Below are 24536 nucleotides of genomic sequence, written 5' to 3' on the forward strand. Positions count from 1 at the left end.
AGAAGACTTGACTTACAGGACTGTTGTCATAGCTGATCCATAGTTAAAAATTTAACAGCCTTGAGCTTGCTCTTGATTCAACATATGAGCTCAGTAGGGTAGAAAGCACTATATTCACCCTTGAGTTATAACAAAGCTTTTTTGCAGATTTCAGTGCCTCTTGCTTATTATATACAGGAGTTTGTTTCTGAAAACAGTACCACTAGGATATTAGTGTATTATACCAGAACAGCAAGCCTCTGCATAGATATGTACAAAATGCTTTAGAATTGTGAGGGAAGAGTAAAAAAACTTTCTTGAACAATGAGGAAATCTGGTCTTGAACTTTGTACTTTTTTGACCCACAGAAACAGCATCTTTTTATCTCTGTAAGATAATATCCCATCTTGTCAGCTGCTTCCTCAGTGCTAATGGATGAAATCGAGGAGGACCTCCCTTATCTCAAGTTTCATAGAAATCAGACCAAAAGCAATACCTCTTTAAAAGTAGCTTTATTTAAACCAAATGTGTTAGATACATACAAAAATAGCTCAGTACAACAGTGATTATTACCCTGTTTAAATCTAAATATGATCTTTAAGCTTGACAGTCAAAGTATGTGCGATAAAGTCTTATCAGTAGATGTCTTTTCATCCTATTGTGCTACTCCTTAATCTGGTGTTACAGATACTAAAACAGGAAGTGTACCACATGATCTATACTCCTTTCCCCAATTCTTTTAGTGACAAACAGTAGTGGCAGTGTTAAATATGGTTATAATATCTCATTTAATTAAAAAAAAAGATTATTTGAAAATTTGAAAAAGCTATACTTTTATCACAGCACCAACTGAGCTATTTATTGGATCAGTTTTCAAGTTCCAGATGAATTCCCCTTCTTCCAAATATACATTAGCTCACTCACAGAACCAGAGACAGGATTGAAACAGGCTGCTGGCTCACCAGACCTGCTCTCCATTCATCAGCGTGATGCTTCAACAGAAGACATGCTCCATTTCTTCCTCCCAGCATAAGCTGCTGTGTAAGTCAGTGACTTTTCAAAGATGCCTAGAAAGATTTGGTGTTTGACCTTAGAGCTCTTCGAAAGTTCAAGTTGCATTTAGATAAAAGTACTTCTCTGTCATAATTTGGTGTTCTGTCCTAATCTACCATCTACGTTTACATGCATTTCATGTCAGTGCAGATACCAGAAAACCCTTCCAATATTATTCTTTATGCATTTATTCACAATCAATAACAACAATCAAAATCCTCAGCTAGTGTGTTCTGTTGAAAGCTGTTAAGCTACCAATACTTACGCAAACACATTGGCTACAGCTTCAGCTGTACTAGGAAGTGAAACTTGACCTTTAAGCAGGCACACAGAGTTTCCCTAGATTATGTTCTTGGTGGTGAGGCTTAATTTAAAAGATAGATTAAATCAAATTCTCACTTTGAGGCTGAAATAAAAATACCAAAGTTATCATCCGCTTCCTTTCTGAGTTCTGAGTTGCAGCTTAAAATCTTTGATTGCACATATTTTTATTTCAAATCCATTACCTCCTCACTTCGTATTTTTCCTGTGCAAGGCATATTTTTATAAAATAATTAACTGAACCCCAGAGAATATAATTTCTGTAAATGGTTAGGAGTGATGGATAGAGGAGGACAGTCTCACAGAAATCCATATTGTGCTAGTAAACATGCCAACAAAAGTAGGATCATTAGACATCATCATATCCAGCTGTGGACAACACCATGTCCAGGACTTACTTCCATCTTTGCAGAGAAAAATAAATGTGTACGTGACCTGATTGAGGAGCACCATCTGCAATTGCTTCAAAAAGCTATTCAGATCTGAAGTTATGAGGCCACAGAGAGTAAATCTGTCCTTGAACGTGTATGATGCAAAGCCTAATAAAATATCCTTTGGCTGCAATGGTTGTCATAACTTATATTCAACCAACGCTGTAAGGCATTCCACATTTCTCTCAACGGTATGAGAAAGCTAACAGTTCAGGGAGACACACCATTTGGAAAAGAGCTACTCTCCCCAAAATAGGCATGCACAATATACTCCTGGGTTTCTCCTAGCTGTAGAGCTGTATTATTTGTAGAGCTGTTGTCTATGTATGATGGTAACAGAGGACCAGACAAAGGCACCTGGAAACTAGAGCACGAGGTGCTTGTGTGGGCATATGCAGAGATGGGCCACACTCCACAGAGTGTATGATATTGATACACTTGAGATTTCCAAATCTACCTAACAAAAGCATTGCTAGGGCCATCCCTTGAAGCACTCACACTGGGAAAGCGATCAACATTTGGTTCCTGATCTTCAATAACCAAAGACTTTCCTGGAAGGAAGGGACAGCAGGATACAGCTGGTATATTCCTCAAGATGACACTGTGACGATGTGCAGTAAGGTGTCCAATAAAATGCTGTATTGGATTAAACAAAATTATGTTCCCAATGACTTCATCTCCTGAGGATAAGCAAAGCTGATGTTGACTGAAGAGGTGAAAACAAAACTGACAGGTGAGCAAGTTTCTGAAGCACTATTACAGACATTAAAAGGCACGGGACTGCAAGAAAAACCCTGAGCTAGCCAAGTTACCTGCCAATTTCCCATGACTCTAAGTACATGAAATAGCTACACGAACATAAACTGCTGTCAGGAACTCAGGTTGGAACAGCATGATTGAGTATTTGTAAGGGCCTTCTCCTTGACACAGGCCCAGACTCTGACTGCAGAGCTGAGGTAAAGAGTAAATGAGCTGTTTAATCTGAAAAATTAAAACTCCTCGCATACAGAAAGTGTCTATCTATGCCAGCTAGAGAGCAACTATTTTACAACAAGCTGTTTATAGCCTACCCCTGCCAGGGGAGCAATTTAAGCAGTAACAGAATAGGGCTTTTTCTGTAATCTTTCCCATTCTCAGACTTCTTTGTAAAGTCTGCAAACAGAGATGCCAATGTACCCCATTATGACCTACATAGCAAACAACTGGACTTATGTTCCTATGGCACTATCACTGAAATGAATCATTGCTGCATCTCCTCAGCATTCTGGCAAGACGGAGAATTTTCTGCTGGGAAGTTTCAGTTGAATCCCCTCACCTACTGCTCTCATGACACCAAATCCATATTTTGTGTTTATCACAGAAAAGAAAAACACCCAGCAAGAAAAGGCTCAACTTTAAATTCTATTCTTTGCCAGGAATAACAAGGGAGTGAGGGAAGCACAACTTTGAAAGCTCCAGCTCATTAAACTCCAGAAAAATAAATCAGTTCACCATAAAAAACAAACAAAAAAAAAAACCACCAAAAAAGCCAACAGAATAAAGATGCTAAGGAAATTTTTTTCCAGACATGCACATAAATTGCACAAACATGAGCAGCAGAAACGCCCATGCTATAATATCATTGTCCACTCTCTCTGTATCTGAGAAGAATTTTAGGGCTGTGTCCTGCTGCTGTTGGAGCCAGAAGGAAAAAGACTGCTGGGAATGGGGATGACAAACAGTTCTTTGCCTCCTGAGGCTTAAAAGGCAGGTAAAACTAATAGATGACTTCAGAAAGTCCATGGGTCGGCTTGGCAATAAAAGGTCCCCACCGAATCAGAAAGATTAACTTCAGGGGAGGGCATCCCTACTGGGAGAGAGCAGCTGGCATTAGTTAATATTTATAGACCTCTGCAGCAATGGCAGAAGGACTCTAAAACAGTGTAGGAGATTCAGACTAGGTGTCTTTGAATCAAGGCTGCATTAACCTACGTGATCTGAAGCTTCTCTCTTATCAGCATTTGGAGCATAAAATCATATCACTCATGCCTAACTGCCACATACTTGTAACCCTATACTTGTGGGATAAAATTAAATCAAGACAAACTGAGATGCCTGTATTCTCCCTTTATAATTTGTAAGGATAAAAATGCAAGTTTTTTTGCCAGGGCAGGGTTCAGGAACTTTAGATATCCTGCTAGAAAAAAATTCTTCTCTACCCATTAAGAGATATCATTCAGAATTTGTCAGCCAACCAAAATAGTACTTCTTTTCTCTTCATTAGAAACCATGTTTTCTAAGTGACAGAAACAAACTTTTCACAGATAATAATTCACTTAGACAAAATATTAGCCATAAAGTGATGTTAAAATGACAAAATGCAAGAAATGCTATCTCTACTCATGACTCAATAGTAGTTCCTTTGACCTTGGTTTTGTGTGGAAAATAGTAAAAGTTGAAAACCTCTGTTTAGTGAATTTAGCTTGCTGACAGTCAGGTTGGCTTTCTCAGGGGGTTGTTCTCTTCCTTTTTTGTGAGCTCTTCAGACACGGCTCCCCAGATCCTGAGGGGTTCAGAGATCATAAGCTGAATACTACTGCGCTACAAAACACGTTCTCATTTTTGTACACTGCAAACCTCTGCCTTCATCTGGGGAAGGAAAGCATCAGATATCTTATTCTTTATCTCACTGAAGACTTGAAACAGTACAATTGAACTGTAGTTTACTAGGACAAACATAAAGGAGGTCTTTACTTTATTATTTATCTCCCAGAGGAAATATAAAGTTAATTGCTTGCAAAAAGCATTTCAAACATTATTGTCAATAGTGATAAAGAGGGGACCTTAAATCATACAGCGTAAGTTTGTCTGTTGCTATCAGTAAGCATTTGCATTTTTAGGATAACTGAAAACCATGATGTTCTGCATTCCTAAGCCAATTGCAATGCAAACCCTCTTAAACATGGATTTTATAGCAGAACTATAATAACTGAGATCTTTAGTGGTTCGACAAAACAGATCACATTCATTTCAAATTAGATCATACTTTGCAAGCTCGTATATCAAGCAGTTATAGCAAACTGTCTTCTGATAGGTGTCTAGAGATAATTTTCAGAAGAAAAAGGTACGAGGCAGCTAAAGATCCACAGAACCATTCTCTATACTGTATTTCTGGAGTCACTAATTCTCTGAATCCCATTCCTGGATGGAGTGAAGAATCCTTTTATTTACTTAGGTGCCTAAATAGTCACCTTCCCATAAACTGAACAGTGTCATTTCCATTCAGTATGCTTTCTCAAATCCCACCCTTTTGTAACAAGTAGTGCATCCCTGGGAGGCCTACAGAAAATTGAAGGAGGAAATCAAACTGGTTCAAAGAGACTGGGTAAGATTTCTTCTACTGCTGGATTATTATAGGCATCACTTTCCAATATATAATTAGTTTTGATAATTAATCTAATAGTAATTACCATTTATCCCATTACTTGAAATATGAAGCCTTTATGTATTCTCCAAGTTCTTCCTCTTGTCCTGAAAGACTCTAATACTAGTTCTAATACAGAAAAAATGTATTTAATATTGTTTTTCAGACAACTTCTCATAAATACCCACCTTCTCTTTGCAAGAACAGCAGAGTATTACTTGTGTCCAGCATGAGAAAAAGAGATACAGAATTATGTGAACTGTCTATGCCTTAGTAATTCATGGTGGTTTTTCTTCTGTTGTCAGACTTACGGATAAAACTTAGAAGACATATTCTGGGAGATGCTCCATGCAAATTTTCAATACAGGGCTATAATGTTTACATTTAGTACAAATTTGCATCCACAGGAGAGCTCAGCATGGGAACAAAAACCTATCTTTAAATTCTTGTGTAGAACAAATTGAAAACAACAACAGGGGAAAACAGAAATAATTTCAAAGGGTAAAGTGCCTCAAAAAGTTTGCATGAAACTTCATTTAAGAAACCTGTAATATTAGAAAACAGAACAGAGTTCTTAAAATACTTGCTCAGTATAGGGTCCAAGTCCAGCTAACCTGATCACTCCACAAGCCACTGAAAAGGCAATATGAAAGAGGCTCAATCTACACAAGAAACTAAGCAGTAAACTTGCGCTACAATGAGAGCACCGTGCCTTAAAAACAACCCATTTCTTAGATGTAGCTATATTCACCATTGCTCCACAAAACACTATAGCCAAATCAACTCTTAAAAAAAATAAATAAATAAAACCCACAGATGAGATGTAATGAAATGAAAGAGCACAGGAGAAAGAAGCAGAGGGGAAGGCAAATCTTTCAAATCAATAGCACTGAATACAGATATTCCACAAAGAATTAATTAGAAGAAATACTTATGCATATCTGCTCCACATCCATCTCCCAGAGCAAGCATGCCAAATAGTACTGTATTCCAACAGTGATACTGAATGCTAAAGGATTTAAATTGCTTAGAAATATCACTTTTTATTAAGGATTTTTATAGTCAGATCAAACAAGCTGCCCACTAGACAGGGAGAACTAGTTACCATTATTTACTGCAGAGTAGCAAAAACAATTAACTTCTGGATCACCTGATATGACACCCAGCTCAAATCACTGACCAGATGAAGGGCTGACAGGTTACAAAATGAGAGACAGCTACACAACCATGGACGCAGATTTCAGTACACAGGGTACTGAAAGGACTACCATGCTTAAACCCACAGTACCTGTCTCACAGTTCAATACGCAATACCAAATCCTCACTGAACCAGAAGGTCTTAGAGACAAAGCAGTGGATAAACACAAGAGGGCTATGTGAATCATATCATCAAGGGAGGGATGTTATCTCCAGGCACAGGTTAGCCTTACATAAATCCTAGTCTTTGTTTTAAACAAACCCATCAGGACGTCAGACCAGGAGGCCCAGGATGTGCAGACTAATTCTGTACTAGAAGAGAACTTCAGTGGTAATTCTGTGACGAGCAAGAAAAATCATTTGGAAGACAGGGGTTTCCAGTTAACAGGATGATTTCACTTTGAGAAACTTCCTAACTGTTGCTTCATCAGATCTCCAAAGCAGCTCAAGCTCGAAAACCTATGCTCACTTGAGGCAAACTCAGCAGAGACATTTAACTAGGTTGCTGGCAAAATTATTTAAATAAAAATTCTTTGTCTTTTTCCAAACACACAAAATTGTGTCAAGTAAAAACATAGCCCAAACCCCAAAGAGAGTATAAACTAAACTGAACTTGCAAATTAAAGTTGTAAGAATGAAGACATACTGCTGTAGGAACATGGTTCCTCTTGAAATACAGACCCATCGTGAGTGCCACAAGTATAGCTGTGCTGCAGTCGAGAGCCTGACTGCTCTGGACCCAGAGGTAAAACAGCATCAGCATCGTGCCAAATCCAAGTCAAACAATTCAGCTGTGCAGCAGGATAGGGCACAATGCTGCATTTACAGAGCTCTAGAGCTCTGCTGCTTCCACACCTGAACTAGTGTTTCTGCGTGGTGCTGTGCAGCTCTGTAGAGATGCACCAGCATACCCAAGACTAGTTCAGATTTGTGCACTATGCTCCATTGTGCTGGCACGGATGTATTTTCTGTTGCTCTTCTGTCATGCCAACCTTGTACTCACAACCTCTTACTGAACTTATGAGAAGTAACTAAAACTCACTGCCTCACTCTTGCTGAGACATTATTTTCATGTCATTAGAGCATATGAGCAAGCTCTCAAGTACAGACCATCTCCATGCTCCTCTCTTGACAAACATCTAACTCTTGTTTCTACTGACAGAATAATATTGGCAAGGCTGATTGTTTCTAGCTATCTTCAGTGCAAGAAGGCGTATGCCCTCAGGAAATCATGATCACACTATCTCCCTTGCTTGGCTAAACATCCTCCCCTTCCCCTCACACCTTGGTCCACTTCTTCCCTGTCTGGTTCTCTTCCCACAGGTGGCTTCAGTCCCAGCGATGTCACATGGCTCTTCTCCCAGACGCAACTGATGTTCAGGGGAAGCTTACCGTCTGCTCTCCACCCCCAGCTAGTAGCTACCTCTATGAAATTAGCCAGGCTGGCTTGTTTATAACACCAAAGATGATGAAGCCTACAGACTTGCAGGACCAGCTGAGAGCAGAGAACAGTAATCAGCAGTTCGCCTCCAGCTCTCTGAACTTACAGATACTTAGTCTTTTCTTTGCTACAACAATGGTTTTGACTTCTATCTTTTCTTTCCTGAAATTAGCCTGCAGCCACAACAGTTCCTCAAAACTACTCCCAACAGGGACAGAAAGTTTAAATAGACAAATGCTGTGATGCTAAAAGAGCTCTGCATATACAGTAACCATGTTCTGCCGTCCCTTTTAAGGAATACTAAGCAGCTGGAATGCCTGTGCACATTTACATCTGAGGCATTTTGACCAATGGCACACGTTTCAGAGTGGCTCAACTGTTTATGGATCTTGGACTAAATGCATCTTGTGTCTCGGTGTCAAAATTTTTATCAGATCTTTCTTATCTAGATGAAACGGACTGAACCAATACATATACATTCTGAGGAGCAGGTATACACTGTCACAATTCTGGTGTATGCTTCCATCACTGCTATGCCATTTTCTTATTACAGTGTTACCCATTCTATTTAACTGTAAAAAATATCAAGTAATCAAGTACCACTCTAAAAGCTTGAATAGCTACTGCTGGAGAAAACATCTCCCTAGGTTCCATAAAGATCAAGGCTCCTTACAGCATTAGTGACAAGCTTGGTGCCAAAAGGTTTGGTTTAATGCCAATAACACAACAAATTTCATACCAGCCACCAAAATGAAGTTCACTCACTAGCACAGGGATTTAAATTGAATTTCAAGGCTGAGTCTTGAACAAGTTAATATGAGAATTAATTCCTATGACCGAGATAATGAATATGCGAGTCATTCCTTCGACAAAACATTTATGAATAAGAAATACACACATATGAATATTATTTTAAAATTCAAATAAATTAATGTGGAGTTGATCTGACAGAGGGTCTTCAAGTCACTCAAGGTTTAACAGTTTAGAGTACTAACTGCTGAAGAGCAGTTTTTCTTGCCCAGAGGAAGGAGCAAAATTTTACACAAGTGCTTTGGAAGTATGCATTACGCCCACATTTTTTCCAATAAATATACCTCGGGAAAAAGAGAAAGCATCCTTTCCAACTGTTTATATTAACATGCCAGTTCAGACTACAAGAACATAAAGGAATTCCACACAAAATCATATACTACTGCAGCACAAAAAAAATCTAAAAATACTGAAAATGAAACTAATCATGAACATCAGTATTGCATCTATATGATGTTCTCTGAGTTACCATCATTTCTTGTACTGAATTTCTCTTAAGAGTAATGACAACAGTTTGTATAGTTGTTCATATCACAGTTGCACAGTTTTAGAGCACATAAGTGGCTCTAAGTTGGGCAGACAGAAAAGTTACAAGCCTACCTAGAATATCTGTCATTTGTCTCTGCTCTCCATTTCCCTTTCCATCTGACTTCACTCCCTCCAAAACACGCTCTTCTGTGGCGGATGCACTGAGAACTCAATGGCATCTTTGAGCCAAGGAGAAACATTATCTCTAATGGTCAAGGCAATCTGGGAGGGTGACAGGCCATGCTCTGCTCAATATCTGAAAAACAAGGAGGGACTGGGCACTGGATTCAAGGATGACAGGTGACTCCCATGGACCTCTACGAAGGACAGAGAGAGATGAAGCAAAAAGTGGCTGCAAAAGCCCTTCAGAACGTGAAATATTGGTTTAAAGTGAAGTTGAAGGCAAGATGACAGAGGAGTGTCTATGTATGTGTGGGTGGAACCAGTCCTATGGATACTCACATGAAAAAAGACCTGATGGAAGAAGTTTGAGAACAGGTGGCATACACAATAGGAAACCCACTTTTCCAATATGAAATAGTTGTAGAATCCCTGGAGAGCAATGCTGTATGAAACTGCAAACCCTACTATCCAATTCCATCCTCTTTATTGTGTCTTGGCACTATGTACATGAATGAAAAACAATTACAAACATAGACACACGCACTTTGGTTTTACTGGCTCCCAGAATGCGGCTGCAATGGAAGTAACAGTACTAACATTCATCTTCTTTTAAATTGTGGTTTCACTGAAAGGTGGTTGCTTCTGGAGCTTTTGCTTATCACATCATTTGTGCATTAGCCAACAAAATTCCTGAAGGTTTTTTCCCATGCTCCTTCTGTCCGTATTTTTGTTAAAAACTATGCCCAACTGCAGGCTAATTCCAAAAGGTATCTGTAAAACTTGGATTTGAATGTTCTTCATTCATAGAACAGATGGAGAAGTGGAGAGTAAGGAGGAGATAATGTATAGAGAAGCAAAGCAGACCTGTACAGAAAGCATGGCAATGGAAAACAGAAGTCATTTGACTCTCCATTTCACCATAATAGAAATGTTAATGTCCTTCAGACTGTGTCGCATTCAATTCCTAAAACAGAATAGCAGCTACTGTGTTTCTACACGGAAAGTCATTTTCCCACTGCTTTTTGTAGACTGTTCACACTACTTAATTTTAAAGAGTCCAAGAGGCTTTTGATCGTTTCACTTCCTATTCCCTTCACCCTATTCTTGATCTTGTCGGGATTACTTTTTCCAAATGGTATCAGTAGGGCTGCCAGTCCCCAGGGCTCTTTATTGACCATTCGCTGAGTTTTATCTTCCTTCTGTAATATCCAGGCACTTTCTCTGGCCAAAGCAACAAATTTCTCCAGCTGTGGCTGATTAACATTCTTGCTGATATTAAGGTCTTGTTCAAAGGGATTCCAGATATAAAGAGGAGACGACTCAGGTTTATTTACTTCCTTTCCCTGCAGATAGTTAAAAGCAAAAGCCAAAGTTGCACATGTATTATAGGCACAACAAATAACAAATCACTTGAGTTATTACATTAGCACTAACAGTAAAAGTGTTTTGACCTACTAGAGAATTTTTTGTGGAAAAGAAAGTGATAACTGATCAAGTTAATTTCCCTGTCAATCCGACCACATGACGATGACTCTCTGAATCCTCTCAGTGGCTGTTTTCCTTCGTACGTTCTGTTTACATTTCCTTCACCACAAACAATACACAAGTAGAACTTGACTGTCTATTTGGCCATTATCCCTTTGCTTTTCCACAAGCCTGAAGTCTCACTCACTACAGCCTCCTACTCCTATCACCATTTGTGTATGGAGCAGCATGAGTGAGTGATATTAACCTGCACAGCCCAGTTTGCTAAACTACTACAAGCACTCCATATGCCCAAACCATTCCTGTCACAGTGCTTATCAAGAGGTAGTATAGCCAAACATGCCTTGGCTGAAATTCCTCACGGTTCATTCTGGCCTTTAAGTATGGAGATCTTCAGATCATGGCCTACTTTTGGGCACTCAGCATAGCAAAAGGCAAGTTGTTGATGCTATGTAGTTTGCTATTTAAATGCATGGCCATCTCTATGCTTATTAGTGCTCCTTTACTGACCTTTTCTTTATTATAGACTCCCTACAAGCCTTCCACTGCAAGCTCTAGCAAGAACTTACCAGCTTACGCTTGCCCAGTAAGGAAGTCTCCACATACATGCTACAACACACTACTGCCCCAGGACCAAAAGGATTGGTTGAACAGGAAGCACACCAGCAGCACAGACAATTCACCTGTCTACTCTAGGCTCCACCATGTGGAGGTTTTTGTTTAGTTTTTTTGAGGCTTAAAAGCAGACAAAGGCTCCTCAGCTTAATGGATTAGTTTCTAGGATCAACCTGAGCACTATCCAAAAAAAATAAAAAAAGGCTTATATGCAAGTAACCCACAGTGCCCAAATAGGAAACAGAACATGCACAAGAGTGTCCACGTAGCAACACTACACTGAAATCCCCTACCCAGTATCCATATCCTGTGTGTACTTATGTACGTATGTATGTATACACCCCCCACCCCCCCAATAAACAGCATGAGTGAAATGTATATAGAAACCAAAATGCTAGTGCAGACCTCTGGGCAAGCACAGAATGATCCTGTTAACTGTCATACTTACCGAACTGTAACTGCCCACACTGTATGCTAGTGCAAACTGTAGTAGGAAACTGAAATGTCAGAAGAAAGTTTCAAAACTCAGTTACAAGATTTAATGTGGACACCGTTTGGGTCTGGACTCCCTGCTTTAAATGCAAAGCCTGTTGGCATACAGGGTTTGTAACAGACTTTTGCTATGACATACGTCATGACACTTAAAAAGTCTTCTTCCCACAGAATCAAAGCAGGAGCCATTTTAAAACAGCCACTTTTGATACACAGTAGTCAAGAAAAAAAGAATCCTTCAGGCTTAGCATTAGAGTTTGTGCTTTCCAACATACCTAAGTAATGCTACAGCACCATTAAGAACGTTACACTAAGCGATGATGTTCTGACAAGAAAACTCACTTCCTTCATAAGAAGAACTGTTTCTGCATATCACCAATTTACTCTGTACATACAACTACAGTTCACAGAAATGGTTGTTTAACATCTGTAGTTTCTCAAATAGCAAATGGAGGAATTCAGTAGATAATGATGAGAGATTAAAATGCACTTACCTTTCGAAGATTTATGGAATTCTTTCTGAAATCAAAGTTTCCAAAATATTCAAAGAAGTCACATAGCAACACATCTAAAGGGGAAAAAAAAAACCCATGAGCCAATAGTAACAATAAAAAAAGGTCTATTCTCAACATATTGGTAAAAAAAGTTAATACTTTACCTACCAAGTGTTTCTTTATTTTTTGTAGGGTTAATCTTGCTTAAATCACTAACAAATGAGCAATCATAACCTCCAATTACATGCTTGTCTTCTTCATCTGAAAGAAAAATTGCGAACGCATTTTGAAGTGATAAACAACAAAAATGCCATTATATTTAATAAAATTCTGAATTCAGTCATGTCTGATATCCATGATATGACTGAATTCAATGAATGCTATTGTATAAAGTAAATCAACTTATGAGTTGATTTAAAACCGAACTCTCAGGTCAAGATCCAAGTTAAATGGTTAAAGACAAAAAAAAATTCTAGAGATAGGCAAAGGAAAACAAGCATGAGTAAATACAGTATTTTCAAAAGCCTACAGGAAGAATGTATATGACATTTATACCTCTGAAGTTATTTCCTTTAAGAAAGAAACCTGGCACCTTTGCATATAGTGGTTTATTATCCACTAAACACCACAAATTTACAAGGTTAATAACTGCATAGGGGTTTTGGCAATCAGACCTGAAGTGTCTTGCCTCTTTTTCTGAAAAACTTAAGCGGATTAGGAATATTCTTGTAAAATTGAGACAGGTGTTTTGTTTTGTGCATAAGAATTCTACAGTCATTTTGAAAGCTTGTTGATAAATGTTGATTGAAATGTTTGAACTGTTTTTAAAGCAACCAAACATAACCCTTTATCTACTCAAAACTCGGAAGGAAGCATGTCAATAAGCACAAGACGTAAGTAAGGAATCAAGAGTCTGGGATGTCATTAGATTTACTAAAGATATGTAAAGATATCATACCCTGAAAGCTATGCATGAAATGGCTAGAACAGCTAACTTGCAAAGATGTAGGAATTATTTCTAGATGTCTTGAACAGTCTCAAAGATACTACAAATTGTGAGAAAAATGTTAACCCTTCTTTTAAGCCCTTGATGTCTATAAAACAATATGCACCATATCCATCAATGGACAAAACTGATAAGTGAGGAGATGTTTGAGAATTTACAAGTCTTATGAAATAAAAATCAAAATAAACCCAAACCAGCCAGTGCATGGAAGCAGCACTGAGACAGCTTTGATGAAAATAAATGAGGCATGGAACAACCTTAACCCCTCCAAGTAGAATTTAGCATTGTAAAGAAAATGGATTTATTTTGCTTTTAAAAATGTGCGGTTGCTTTTCCCACAAAAATACAAGTGAAACTTGTATACTCCCTCAAACATATGGTATACGCAATATATATGGGTATTTAAGAGAATAAAGAAATGGCTTGGGTTTATTCATAACTTTAGAGAAGTGAAAAATGAAGGTGAGAGTCACTCCAATTTCTTTCATAAACAGCTGTCCTTACCTGCTAGTTCTCTAAGTCGGTCTAGTGTTGGAATGATAGGTGGCGATCTCTTTTGCAGAAAAAACATGACCATCATTGTTAGAGAGAAGTTTGTAATCCAAGCACCAGGAACACTATTTGTAAGTCCATGAACACGGGCCCAACATCGTATACTGAACACCAGAGCTCTTACACGGGAATCAAGACAACCATAGATATACAAGAGTTCTGAACTTTTTATAGCAATGCTGAGGAAGAAAAAGTATGAGACACATGTAAATAATGAGAGAAATGTGAAGTACCAGATGCAGTGCTAGCTGTTCAATTCTAGAGCATCAGTTACAAGTGAAGAGGATATCCATAAAAAAACCCAACTTTTACTGGTTAAAAAATTAGAAGAGAATGCCTGAGATTGTCTAGGATTAAATTCCTGATAGCTTCTCACAGTAAGAAGGATTCAGTTAGGGGTAAATACTAATACTGGATTTGCACTGTTTCCTTATTCCTTATCATGGGGAGGGGGGAAGTACTCGGGGCAAAACTATGCAGAATCAAGGCTGAAAACATACATTTAATTTAGCCACAAATGTCTTTGCAGTACATTAGATAATCTCTATATCCTAATATAAGTACAAATTAGAAGTTGTTTTACAACCTTAATCCAAAGAGTTATAATATGATGAACTGAAAAATAAGTAACGTGCAGAGAGACAGTGAAACCTGAAAAACAAGTCAACTCGGTAGTTTTCAAATGTTTGAAGTTTGATGTCCTTCAGTTTGTTACAGCGCAGAATACATTTCTGAATTTTGAACTGTAAAGCATTAAAGACATTTTTAGTGTGGCTGAAATAAATTTGAGGTTGTTGTTCAGCAAATGCTTTAAGCAAACATAAGCAGTCACTGGTGCTAGAAGCAACAGCTTTGTTTGCAGATGCCTGCTTTCATTCCCACATCCACATTGTTGACAGTTGTTTGTAACAACTATCCAGATCCTGCTGAAAAAAACTCAAGTGGAAGGATAACTGTTTTCAAACAGATCAGTTTGTGATCTGCTTCATCACATGCTCATACAAATGTTCTTGTACTGTACAAAAGGGAGGGCAAGAAAAAGCAGAAAAAAATACAGTGGAAGCAGGGTGCAAGAACAAGACTTACTCTGGGGACGGTTTTAGTCTAAAGTGCTTGTTGAACTACCGTTGTAAGAGTTTTTGTTCACAATCTTGCACTTAATTCCTTTGAAAAAAAATGCATTTTAGGTAAATTTGCCACGTCAAAGTTTTGTAATACCTCGACTTTTCAAATTTTGACTGTGAAGCGCTTCCCTGTGTCCACAAATATTTGTTATTACTCCAAACGATAACAAGAGAACACACAGACAGTCACACTGACCAACCACTCAGCAGAGTACTACAAGGAAGTTTGCAGAGAACTGCATGCTGACTTTCACTGTGGCTGCATATACAAGGTTCTGCTTCAAAGCAGAAAAATAATTTTGCTACAATATATTTCCTCAGTATTGTTTTAACAACTCCTGCATATTCTGAAACAGGATTTTGGATGATTCAGAAAATTCAATCTAGGATCCTATTGTATCACAGAATCTGCATTAAAAGTCATACCAAAGTCCTCTTGAAAGATAATCACTCATATTTTATCACTCCCTGACACAAATGAAAAGGGTTAGGTACTTATTTTTGAGTGTGTATCTTTAATCCAGTATATATCTGTAGCACTAACATAAACCACTATTCTTAATAAAATAAGTGACAGTAAAACAAAAAAATATGCTTCCTATCAACCACTAGTCACCTAAAAAATGAGAGTAAGTGGGAAGAGGGAAAACACACAGAAAGGGATATTTCTAAGAAGCCTACTCCCTCTATTGGACATTCTTGTGAAAAGTCCTAATGACAGTAACACTTAAGATTATCTTCTGAAGCAGTGAAGTATTTATCATTCAAGATACCTTACCATCAAACAGGTGTATGTAGGCACTTAAAGCAAAAAACAAACAAAAAAGAACCCTGAAATAACTAGAAATCCAATCACTGCAAAGCAGCTGAAAGACTATAATAAAAATTAATACAATGCAGTTTCTTAATCTGAAAAGAAATCCAAAGATGACTGCGCATATGCCTATGTGTTAGAAAGGAAAATTGACTAAAGAATCCTGTGTTATTTCAGTTCCTTACAAGACAGTATTTTTGCACAGAGTGTTCTTTGGGACTTCAGGTTCAGCTAGCAAGCGTTTACTACACTGGAGAAGAGTATCTTAAAGACACTAAAAAAAGCTTTGCAACTCAAAAATATCATTTGTACTTTCAGAGCCAGCAATTTTAAGTGCTCTTTTATCATATTTGTTACAAAAACAACACAGAAACTACTAAACAGCATTCATTACATGTTTCCAGATTATAGGTATATTCTACCTAAACTTTTTAAAACCAGGTCCTACCTGTTGCTCACTGACAGATCACATTGAAATCCTGTTGGCTGATGGGAAAATTTCACCAGCGGGCAGCGAGCGTTGAGTATCTTCTGTACACTCACACATCCAGGACCAAAATGATCAAGGCAATCACCAATCACAGACAGAATTTTCTGAGTCGCTAATCTTTCAGATGGTAATCTTTTCATCTGATACTCCATTTCAAAGGGACCTTTTTTCTGCCACAAAATTTTAAAAGTAAACTGTTAGTTATGGAACTAAAGAGATATTTAAGAATATTTCTGAAAGACTACAACAATTTGCAAAGCAGTCTGTACAATTAGAGATTGTAAGACAAATGCATTATTTAAAGCAGCCTGCAGAACCTGGTAAAACATACTACTTTCTCTTTTATATTCTTTCTCAGTGATTCAATTTTTGCAGGTTAATAGTGAACCACTTAATTGCGAAATTAGCTGCTCAGATGAGGGTATAATAATACATCACACTATTGTCTAAAGCAAGTAATTCTGGAATTCCTGAGACAGCACGTACACTCTGACTGAAAAAAGCATAGATTTAAGTTAAAAAAAAAAAAAAAAAAAAAAGAAAAAGAAACACAACCAAACCACTGCTAATTTCATACTACCAGTATTTTGCTTCCATATACACATAGCACAATGTGTTATTATTGAAACAAGTAGCACTGTAAAAGAAAATCTTTTTCATTTGAAAAGAATCCAAAAATTTTATCATGCAAATTTCTCAGTGTTTTAAAATAAGTTTCTCTAATGTTCTCATAATTTTAAGTTCTTAAAATAATGATAAGTTTCTCTAAGACTGAAAATAATCATTTCACATAGATACATTTCTTCTGACAAATAAATAAATTTTGGAGCTGCATTCTGACCATATCAGACAAGCATTTTCCTGTATGTCTCTGTAGCTGTAATTTTCACACACATAGTTTATACTGAAATAAAGCATTTCAATGAAACCTCTGCTCTCTTTATAGTCTCTCTGTATTTTTAAACCTCAGCTATTTTTGCTTGCTAATCTGACACTTGACACTGACTTAGCCCTCCCTTTGGAACACGTTATGGGTGAATGCACACTAAAGGAAAAGCATTACACAATGACCTAACCAGTCCTCTGAGACACAACTACATGAGGTTACTTTTGTTATCACCAGGTTGGTGCAAAGAAACCAGGCACCTACAGACAGGCAAAATTCGGAAGTATTGGATCTTGTGACCCCCTCCCCATAAACCCACTTTAAGGCACCCAATTTCTGTGCAACTCTGACAACCACTCAGGTGTTTTTTCCTGCTCTCCTCTTGCCCATGCTTCTCCAGCCAGAGCCAGTGTTCGAACATACCAAAACAGCAGACCCTGATCTACATAGCAAACCAGGATTAAAGTGCTATGACCTTGGAGCAAGGCTGGCCCAAAGAGAAAGGAACCCACATCTATACAGAAAGGGAGCATGGAGCTGCCTTGAGGTACCCCTAGGTCTCTAAATGGGAGTGAATAGGTTAGAGACTGAGGTAGTTGACGGAGAAGATGATGGGGACCTGGCTGATGAGTCAATATGCTGTTGTTTTTACCTTTGTGAGTGATAAAAATCACAGTGGGCTTTCCCAGAGAACTGTTCAGTATGTCTCAGAAGCTAGATGAAGATTTTAGCTAGATGATCATCTTAGTAATGGATAAGATCTTCATATACAGCTTTGGTTCCAGTTGTGGGTAGGGGGAAGAACTGATATACTTGCCCCAGACCTGTGGTTCTCCCCCTATTCTTGCCATGTTGCCCACAACAGAAGATGTGGATAAAGTAAACTAGTACTTTGGGGTAAATTGATATACTACCCTCAAAAAGAAGCATAACTGTTTGAATCCAAAAACTGTGACTCTAAAATGATCATTAAACTATGTTTAAAGTCGCTCACTAGTCTCCCAAACTGCCTGCATGTTAAAAACATCATGTCTGTACTCAGCAAACACCGTATTGATAACTAGTCCTTTGATAACCCATGGGGAAGAATAAAATAAACTGGAAAAAAAAATTCAAATAGCCACAGATTCCATGGTAAAGAATGCTCCCACCTTTGCTGCCTTTTTTAACTCAGTCACTGATCAGTTTTCCATGAGACTAAATAAATAAATATAAATAGATGCTGAAATACCTGGTCTTTCTCCACTGCTGGCAGCCTCCTGGAAGTCTGCAATAGTTCGGCAGACAGAAGATATCCTTTGCCCTGCTGCTATGTCATCTTATAATTAAAGTTCCTTTCCTTCATTCACTTGTCCCAAGAAAGACAACCAGCTTAAGTATATGAGTAACACAATTTGCCAGGGAGAATACCATTTTTGCCTTTCTGAGAAGCATTAAGCATAGGCTGACTATTAGAGGAGATGTATCCAGGTCACACTTTCCTTCAAAGTACAAAGCTTTCTAGGTGCTGGCATCTTGTTCTCCTTTATTTTTTGGTTATGCCTGAATCAAGATGCAAGAGCTGCACTAGTGATTTTTACTCCTTTTATAGGACAACTCTCTAATGTACCTTATTTGTATACATCCTTTCAAATTGAGGCAGCAAATATGCCCATATTTTAGCAGTCCAAAATATCAGTAAAACCAACAAGATTATCTTCTTTAATGCATAACAACTATGCTTGTATACAAGGCAAAAGCCTCACTGCACCACATGTAACAGTTTAAATGTGCCATGCAGCCTACTAATCTGTCATGTAACATGAAGACATGAGCTCAAGTAGTAGCTATGATGGTTTGTGCTGAAGGAGCCCTACAGTAATAAATATGTCAACTGCCCACAAGTAGTCACAATTGCTAATAATCTAGTCTACCTCCAAATACTTTCAAAGCTAACAATAGGTTTAAGCAGTACAGTTCATTTATGGCATGATGCAGAACAAATAATTATGGACACCCTGTGCTTTCTTTTCTGTAGCAATTTCCACAGATGCACGACAAACAATTCCCAGTAAAACAACACACGAACACAGCTATCTGTCCCTGCACTGAGGGAAGAGATGGCCTCACCTCTTTGGTGCCCCTCAGAACACCCACTGTATCATTTTGACTCCTATTACACAATTTTGCAGGCCTAGAGCACCTCCCACAGTCCCATGACAGGTTAAGTTGCTTTAAAACACCCAATGATAAAACGGCAGCTCAGGAGTAACATTCTTATACTATGATATTTAGAGCACCCAGAAGAGTTCATACAACTGTAGTACATCTCACACTACTCATACAGTCTGCACCAACAAGAATGCAACGTCAATGTTTTAACATTAATACAGCTGCCATGTCAACAGCATAACAAGCTGTTATACACTGGTAAGAATATCATTAGCGTGTGTGGTTTGTAGATAATGGAGATCATGTTCAGAACACCTATCTCATTTTTACCTAGTTCGCTACACATTTAGTCTTCTCTTCCCAAGTCTACTGTCCACTATTAATTAGAAAGTACTCTCGCTGTATGAACTCATTAAGAAAACTAAAATGGTTTTCATAAACTGACCAATGTTGCATGTTAACACTATCAACAGAAATAGTTACAGCGATAAAGGAAATGGCTTCAGAGCCGTAGTCAAGTATGATTTTCTTAACTGTGGCAAACAATACCACCCACAGACAAGATCACTTGAAATATTCTTTTTAAATGTTGAAGTGATTCTTTAAATTGAGGAAAAGAGCCTGACAACCCTCCAATAATACATGTGCACACACATGCACAAAATAATTATGCTTGAAGCATATGCCCAAGAGCTCCAGAGAAGGAAAACCAATAGCAGGATGGGAAGGTCTGGCTTTGCTGATTTAGCTCTGGGGAATGAGGGTTTCCTCCACAGTGAAATCCACCCTGACCGTGCAGACAAAGCCTACATGAACACCAAATCATTTTTCCGATAACGAGAAACACCACTTCTTTCATGTCACACTCAGTTTCTGAAAGTCTTCAAGTCTAAACATTCAAATAAACTCGTTAACAATCTCTCGTACAGCCTCACGTGAAACCTTTATCAAAGTATGAGTACACTGACTTCCACATGAAAGCAGCAAATGAGCTGCTCTGTCGAAAAAATCCAACAGACTGAAGATGCACAGCATAATCTTACCATTTTTGTAGTGTGCTTTCTTGTTTCGTGAAAGTCCAGAAACATGTCCACGTCACATCCCAATTTGCCAAAGGTGTTCACCGAAGAGCCAAATGGCTTCACCACGCTGTCTGGAAAATATGCACGTGCGAAATCCCGAACCAGAGAACAGGCCAAAAATCGGAGCTTGATATTTTCTTCTGTAAGCTGATACTCATTCAGTAGACTGTACATCTGACTGCTTATCTAGTTAAGAAATTGAACACAGTGAAGTTACAGTGACCCATAATATATCTTTTTGTCTACTTAATACCATTGTGATTTGAACAAAATTTTGATTTACAGAGAGGTTTATTTCATACAGAAAAATATTTTTGGCAATTAAAATAACAAATTTCACCTATTTGTTCCAATGTATGAGAGGCATTCATGCAAAATCCTAATTTTTTTAAAGACAGAAATAGACAGAAATAAACTGCATTCTAAGTTGTAATGTCTACTTGCAAATCTGAAATAGATACTGTTCAATTTTTAATTGAAAGAGATCTACAAACCTATACTTACACTGTCAGCACTACAAAGCTTTTGAATAAGGTCTTTCACCGGAATGTGAGACTGAGGAGCGAAGTGAATCGGAGTCTCAGCAGCAGCTTGACCCACTGGGTTTTTCAGTGTGAAAGTAAAAAGTCTAGATTTAAACGGAACAACATGATGTTCTGTAGCACTTGGGATTCCAATGACATCCTGTAATGAGGCTATACTGTTCTTTTCAGAAAATTCTATTAAGGCATGGATACCCTAAAACATTAAGAATGGAAACAGACAGGGTTACATAACTGCATACGAGTCTTGAGCTGATTGTATTGATGTTATCCAGATGTTCCCCGGGAGCATTGCAACGGTACAGTACAACAGTTCTGAAGCTGAGCGCTACTTTCCGTACCTTAACACTTCTTAGGCACCTTTTGACAAGAAGTCAAAAATATTTAAGATACGCAACTCTTGGCAGTGAACATTAAACACAAAAGTACTAAAATTCATTTATCTTTGCAATTGTAATATTCAAAAAACACATAAAAAAGGTTAGCTCTACTGTTAGAACAGTAAGCAGTGTTACGTTTAAATTTCAAAGATTTAGTTCAAAACAAGTTGCTAATCCATCATTTAGAGCAGGTGTTGCTTAGCTGACTTTAGAAATCTGTTACTCAGTAACCTGTAAACTTTACTAAAAACAAGTTTAATACATCAGCTGTGCAGAATATGCTCAACTTAAATATATAAGGCCTAGTTCAAATGTTAGCATTTCTTTTTGTTTAAATCTAGCTTTTAGTTTACATTATCAATTACTTACACGATTTTCAAAAAAGAAGTGACTGTTAATTTTTCCATGACTGGACAAATACTGCAATAATTTTTTCTCATTAATTTTTGGTGGGCACTTAATTAAAATAGTCCGTTCTGCTTGCTCCAATCGTTCTGTTTGAACCTCAGCGAATGTCTTCTTTCTGGTATTGACCTCAGCATCTGTGTGAACAAACGAGCACCACGGTTTTCCTACATAAGCATGAAGACTTAAAGCTGATTTTAGCACATTTAATCTCTTTTCGGCTTAGGCAAATGAACAAAGATTTCTTCTGGCTCTCCAGGAGCAGCACAGAAAAACAATCAAGAAACGTAAGTGCAATTCTCTCACAAATGCGTACATTTGTAAGAATGAAGACTAGGAAATGTAGGAAGAAAACAATACTGGCTTCCCTAGATCCCACAGGAAAGTTGATGATACAAAGAATACTTGCTCTTCTCTTATTTGCTATTCACTCTCAGAAAATTCAGCATACACAATCGGATTTTGTGTACTAATCCAGCAATAAGGCACCTAGCTACGGTACCAGGCAAAGCTAGGCCTTTTCCAAGCTGCACTGAAAAGAAGATCTACCTCTGCTACCACAAAACCAGCACTTTTACCTTCGGAACAATGAAACACTTAGTTATCTTTACAACTCATCATCTTCTTTTACAGTAAACTCCTACCCCCGAAAACGCATTTAACCCTATATTTTCATCTACTCATCAACTAACCCACAGCTCAGTCATATCCCACCACACTACTGACGATATATATTGTTGCTGACAGCCTACAGAGTCAACACCAATCTTCCAGCATGTCTCGTTTCCATAAGCACAGAAAATATTTTTGTTGATTACATACGGGGGAGGGCAACATCCTAAATTCAAAATAATAATCACATCCCTGCGTAACTCTCAAACTATCAACTGACCACGTCACATTACTACCACAGCCTGTGAAAATTCTCCACATTAATACCGCCATTCCTAATTCAGACTGGGAAGCTGGAGAGTCTGCACTTATTTCCCTGTGGCCGCTATCACGTAGGGAAGGTTCAGAGAGCTCTTCATTCTGTTTTTGATTTTGAGGAAAGATAGGATGCTGTGGCCTCAAGACAATCTTAACTATAACCTAATGAAGACTGTCAAACATTTATCATTAAAAAAAACTTTTATTTTACAAGAAGTTTATTGTGGCTCTCACACAGACTTATAAATAATAACTACTCAAAGCAGTTGTTTCAACACCTTAATTATATATAGCACTTTTCAGTAGAAGACTAAAGAAGCACTTTATGAAGAAGATAAATATTCTATTGTCCCTGGGGACAGCGAAGGGACTGTGATGCAGAAATGACAAGTCCTACAGGCCAGTGACACAACCAGAAGATGAACCCAAATCTTCTTACTCCCAGAGTTCCCTCCACTAGGCCAGACTGGCTATGCAATTCTTAATGATACACTACTTGTATACTGTATACTTAAGTACTAGAGCAGAATGTGTGCTCTGAGCTGTGTGCTCCCTAAGCTCTGCTGCCATTTGCACAGCCCAAGCATAGCACAGATGCAGAAGATCACATCCAAATGGTCACTATAAGCATTTTGAATGTGAGAGGCATTCGACCTTACTTTCTTCCCCTCTTTCCAACAACATTTCCAGTTAAAGTCATTGTCAAACAATGGCACTAAATAAGCATAAACCAGCACTACTGCTGGAAGAAACACCCCACCTTCCACACAGTGCTCATATATATACTAATGCTGCCCTCTAATGCTAGCCTGAGTATTCACATGGTCAAGCAACAAACCAGCTGAGAAGAATGATCTAGGTTATACATCAAAAAAAATTTAACTGGAACCTGGAACTGTTTCTTACTCCAATTTGCTACACATTTGTGTTGGCACAAGCATGTGAACAGCAAAAGACTGTTGCTCTTGTCAGCAGCGTTAGCTTACACGAACTGAAACTGTGATAATACAGCCTGATTTTCTATCAAAAAGGTGCCACCTAATGCTCTTCAAGCCCTGAAAGACGAACCTTGGCATAAGCACAAGACTCAGGCTCACAGCTGCATTATCAGGTTAAGCTGCGTGGTACATCCAAGTCACAGCACGTCAACTCCGCATGGTCCTCACCAGCTGCCTACTCTTGGCTTGCGGCAAACACACAGCAGCAAGCACGTTTTCTAGGCGATGCCCAAAGAAATCCCCCGGGGATAACGGCTACCGCTCAGTTTACGTCTAGCTGATTTCCAGATGTAATGAATCCAGCGTTAAACCACGACAGCACACTCCGCCCTCCCGCGCTGCGCCCCGGCGCTACAGCGGGCCCGCAGAGCTGCTGGGGACCCCCCGCCCCGCGGAGCACCGCCGCGCTGCGGAGGCCCAGGAGCCTCTCCCGGGCCCGAACCGCCCGCTGGAAACACGCTCCCCCGCCCCGCCTCGCCGCCCCGGGAGAAGCGGCAGGGCCTGAGGGGCGCCGAGACCGTGACCGGGCCCCGCCTGAGGGACGGGACGGGACAGCAGCGCGGCCCGCGCCCGCCGCCCTCACCTGCCTCCTCGGCGCCGGCGGCCTGCGGCGCCCTCCGCACCGCAGCGCCGGTGGAGCCGAGCCGGGCCTGCCCGCGGCCCGGGCAGCCGCCGGCCGCCGCCGAGGCGGGGAGGCGCAGGCAGCCCGGCAGCAGGGCCAGCGCCCGCCCGCCCGCGCGGTACGCCATCACCGGGCAGGGCCGCGCCGGCGGCTCCTTCTGCGCAGGCGCCACCCGCCGCGCT

General features: G+C 39.1%; 1 protein-coding gene across 1 annotated transcript; it reads right to left on the reverse strand.

Moving 5' to 3' along the window:
* Positions 1–9753: 9753 nt before the first annotated feature.
* MTPAP (mitochondrial poly(A) polymerase) lies at positions 9754–24536 on the reverse strand. Its single transcript, XM_064505860.1, is given in 10 exon segments — positions 9754–10323; positions 10326–10629; positions 12373–12446; positions 12541–12633; positions 13883–14109; positions 16317–16528; positions 20439–20663; positions 20982–21215; positions 21769–21941; positions 24316–24536. Coding segments are annotated over 10 exon segments (1764 nt in total). The 5' UTR covers positions 24482–24536; the 3' UTR covers positions 9754–10267.

Source organism: Dromaius novaehollandiae, chromosome 2, assembly GCF_036370855.1.
Source record: "Dromaius novaehollandiae isolate bDroNov1 chromosome 2, bDroNov1.hap1, whole genome shotgun sequence".
NCBI lineage: Eukaryota > Metazoa > Chordata > Aves > Casuariiformes > Dromaiidae > Dromaius > Dromaius novaehollandiae.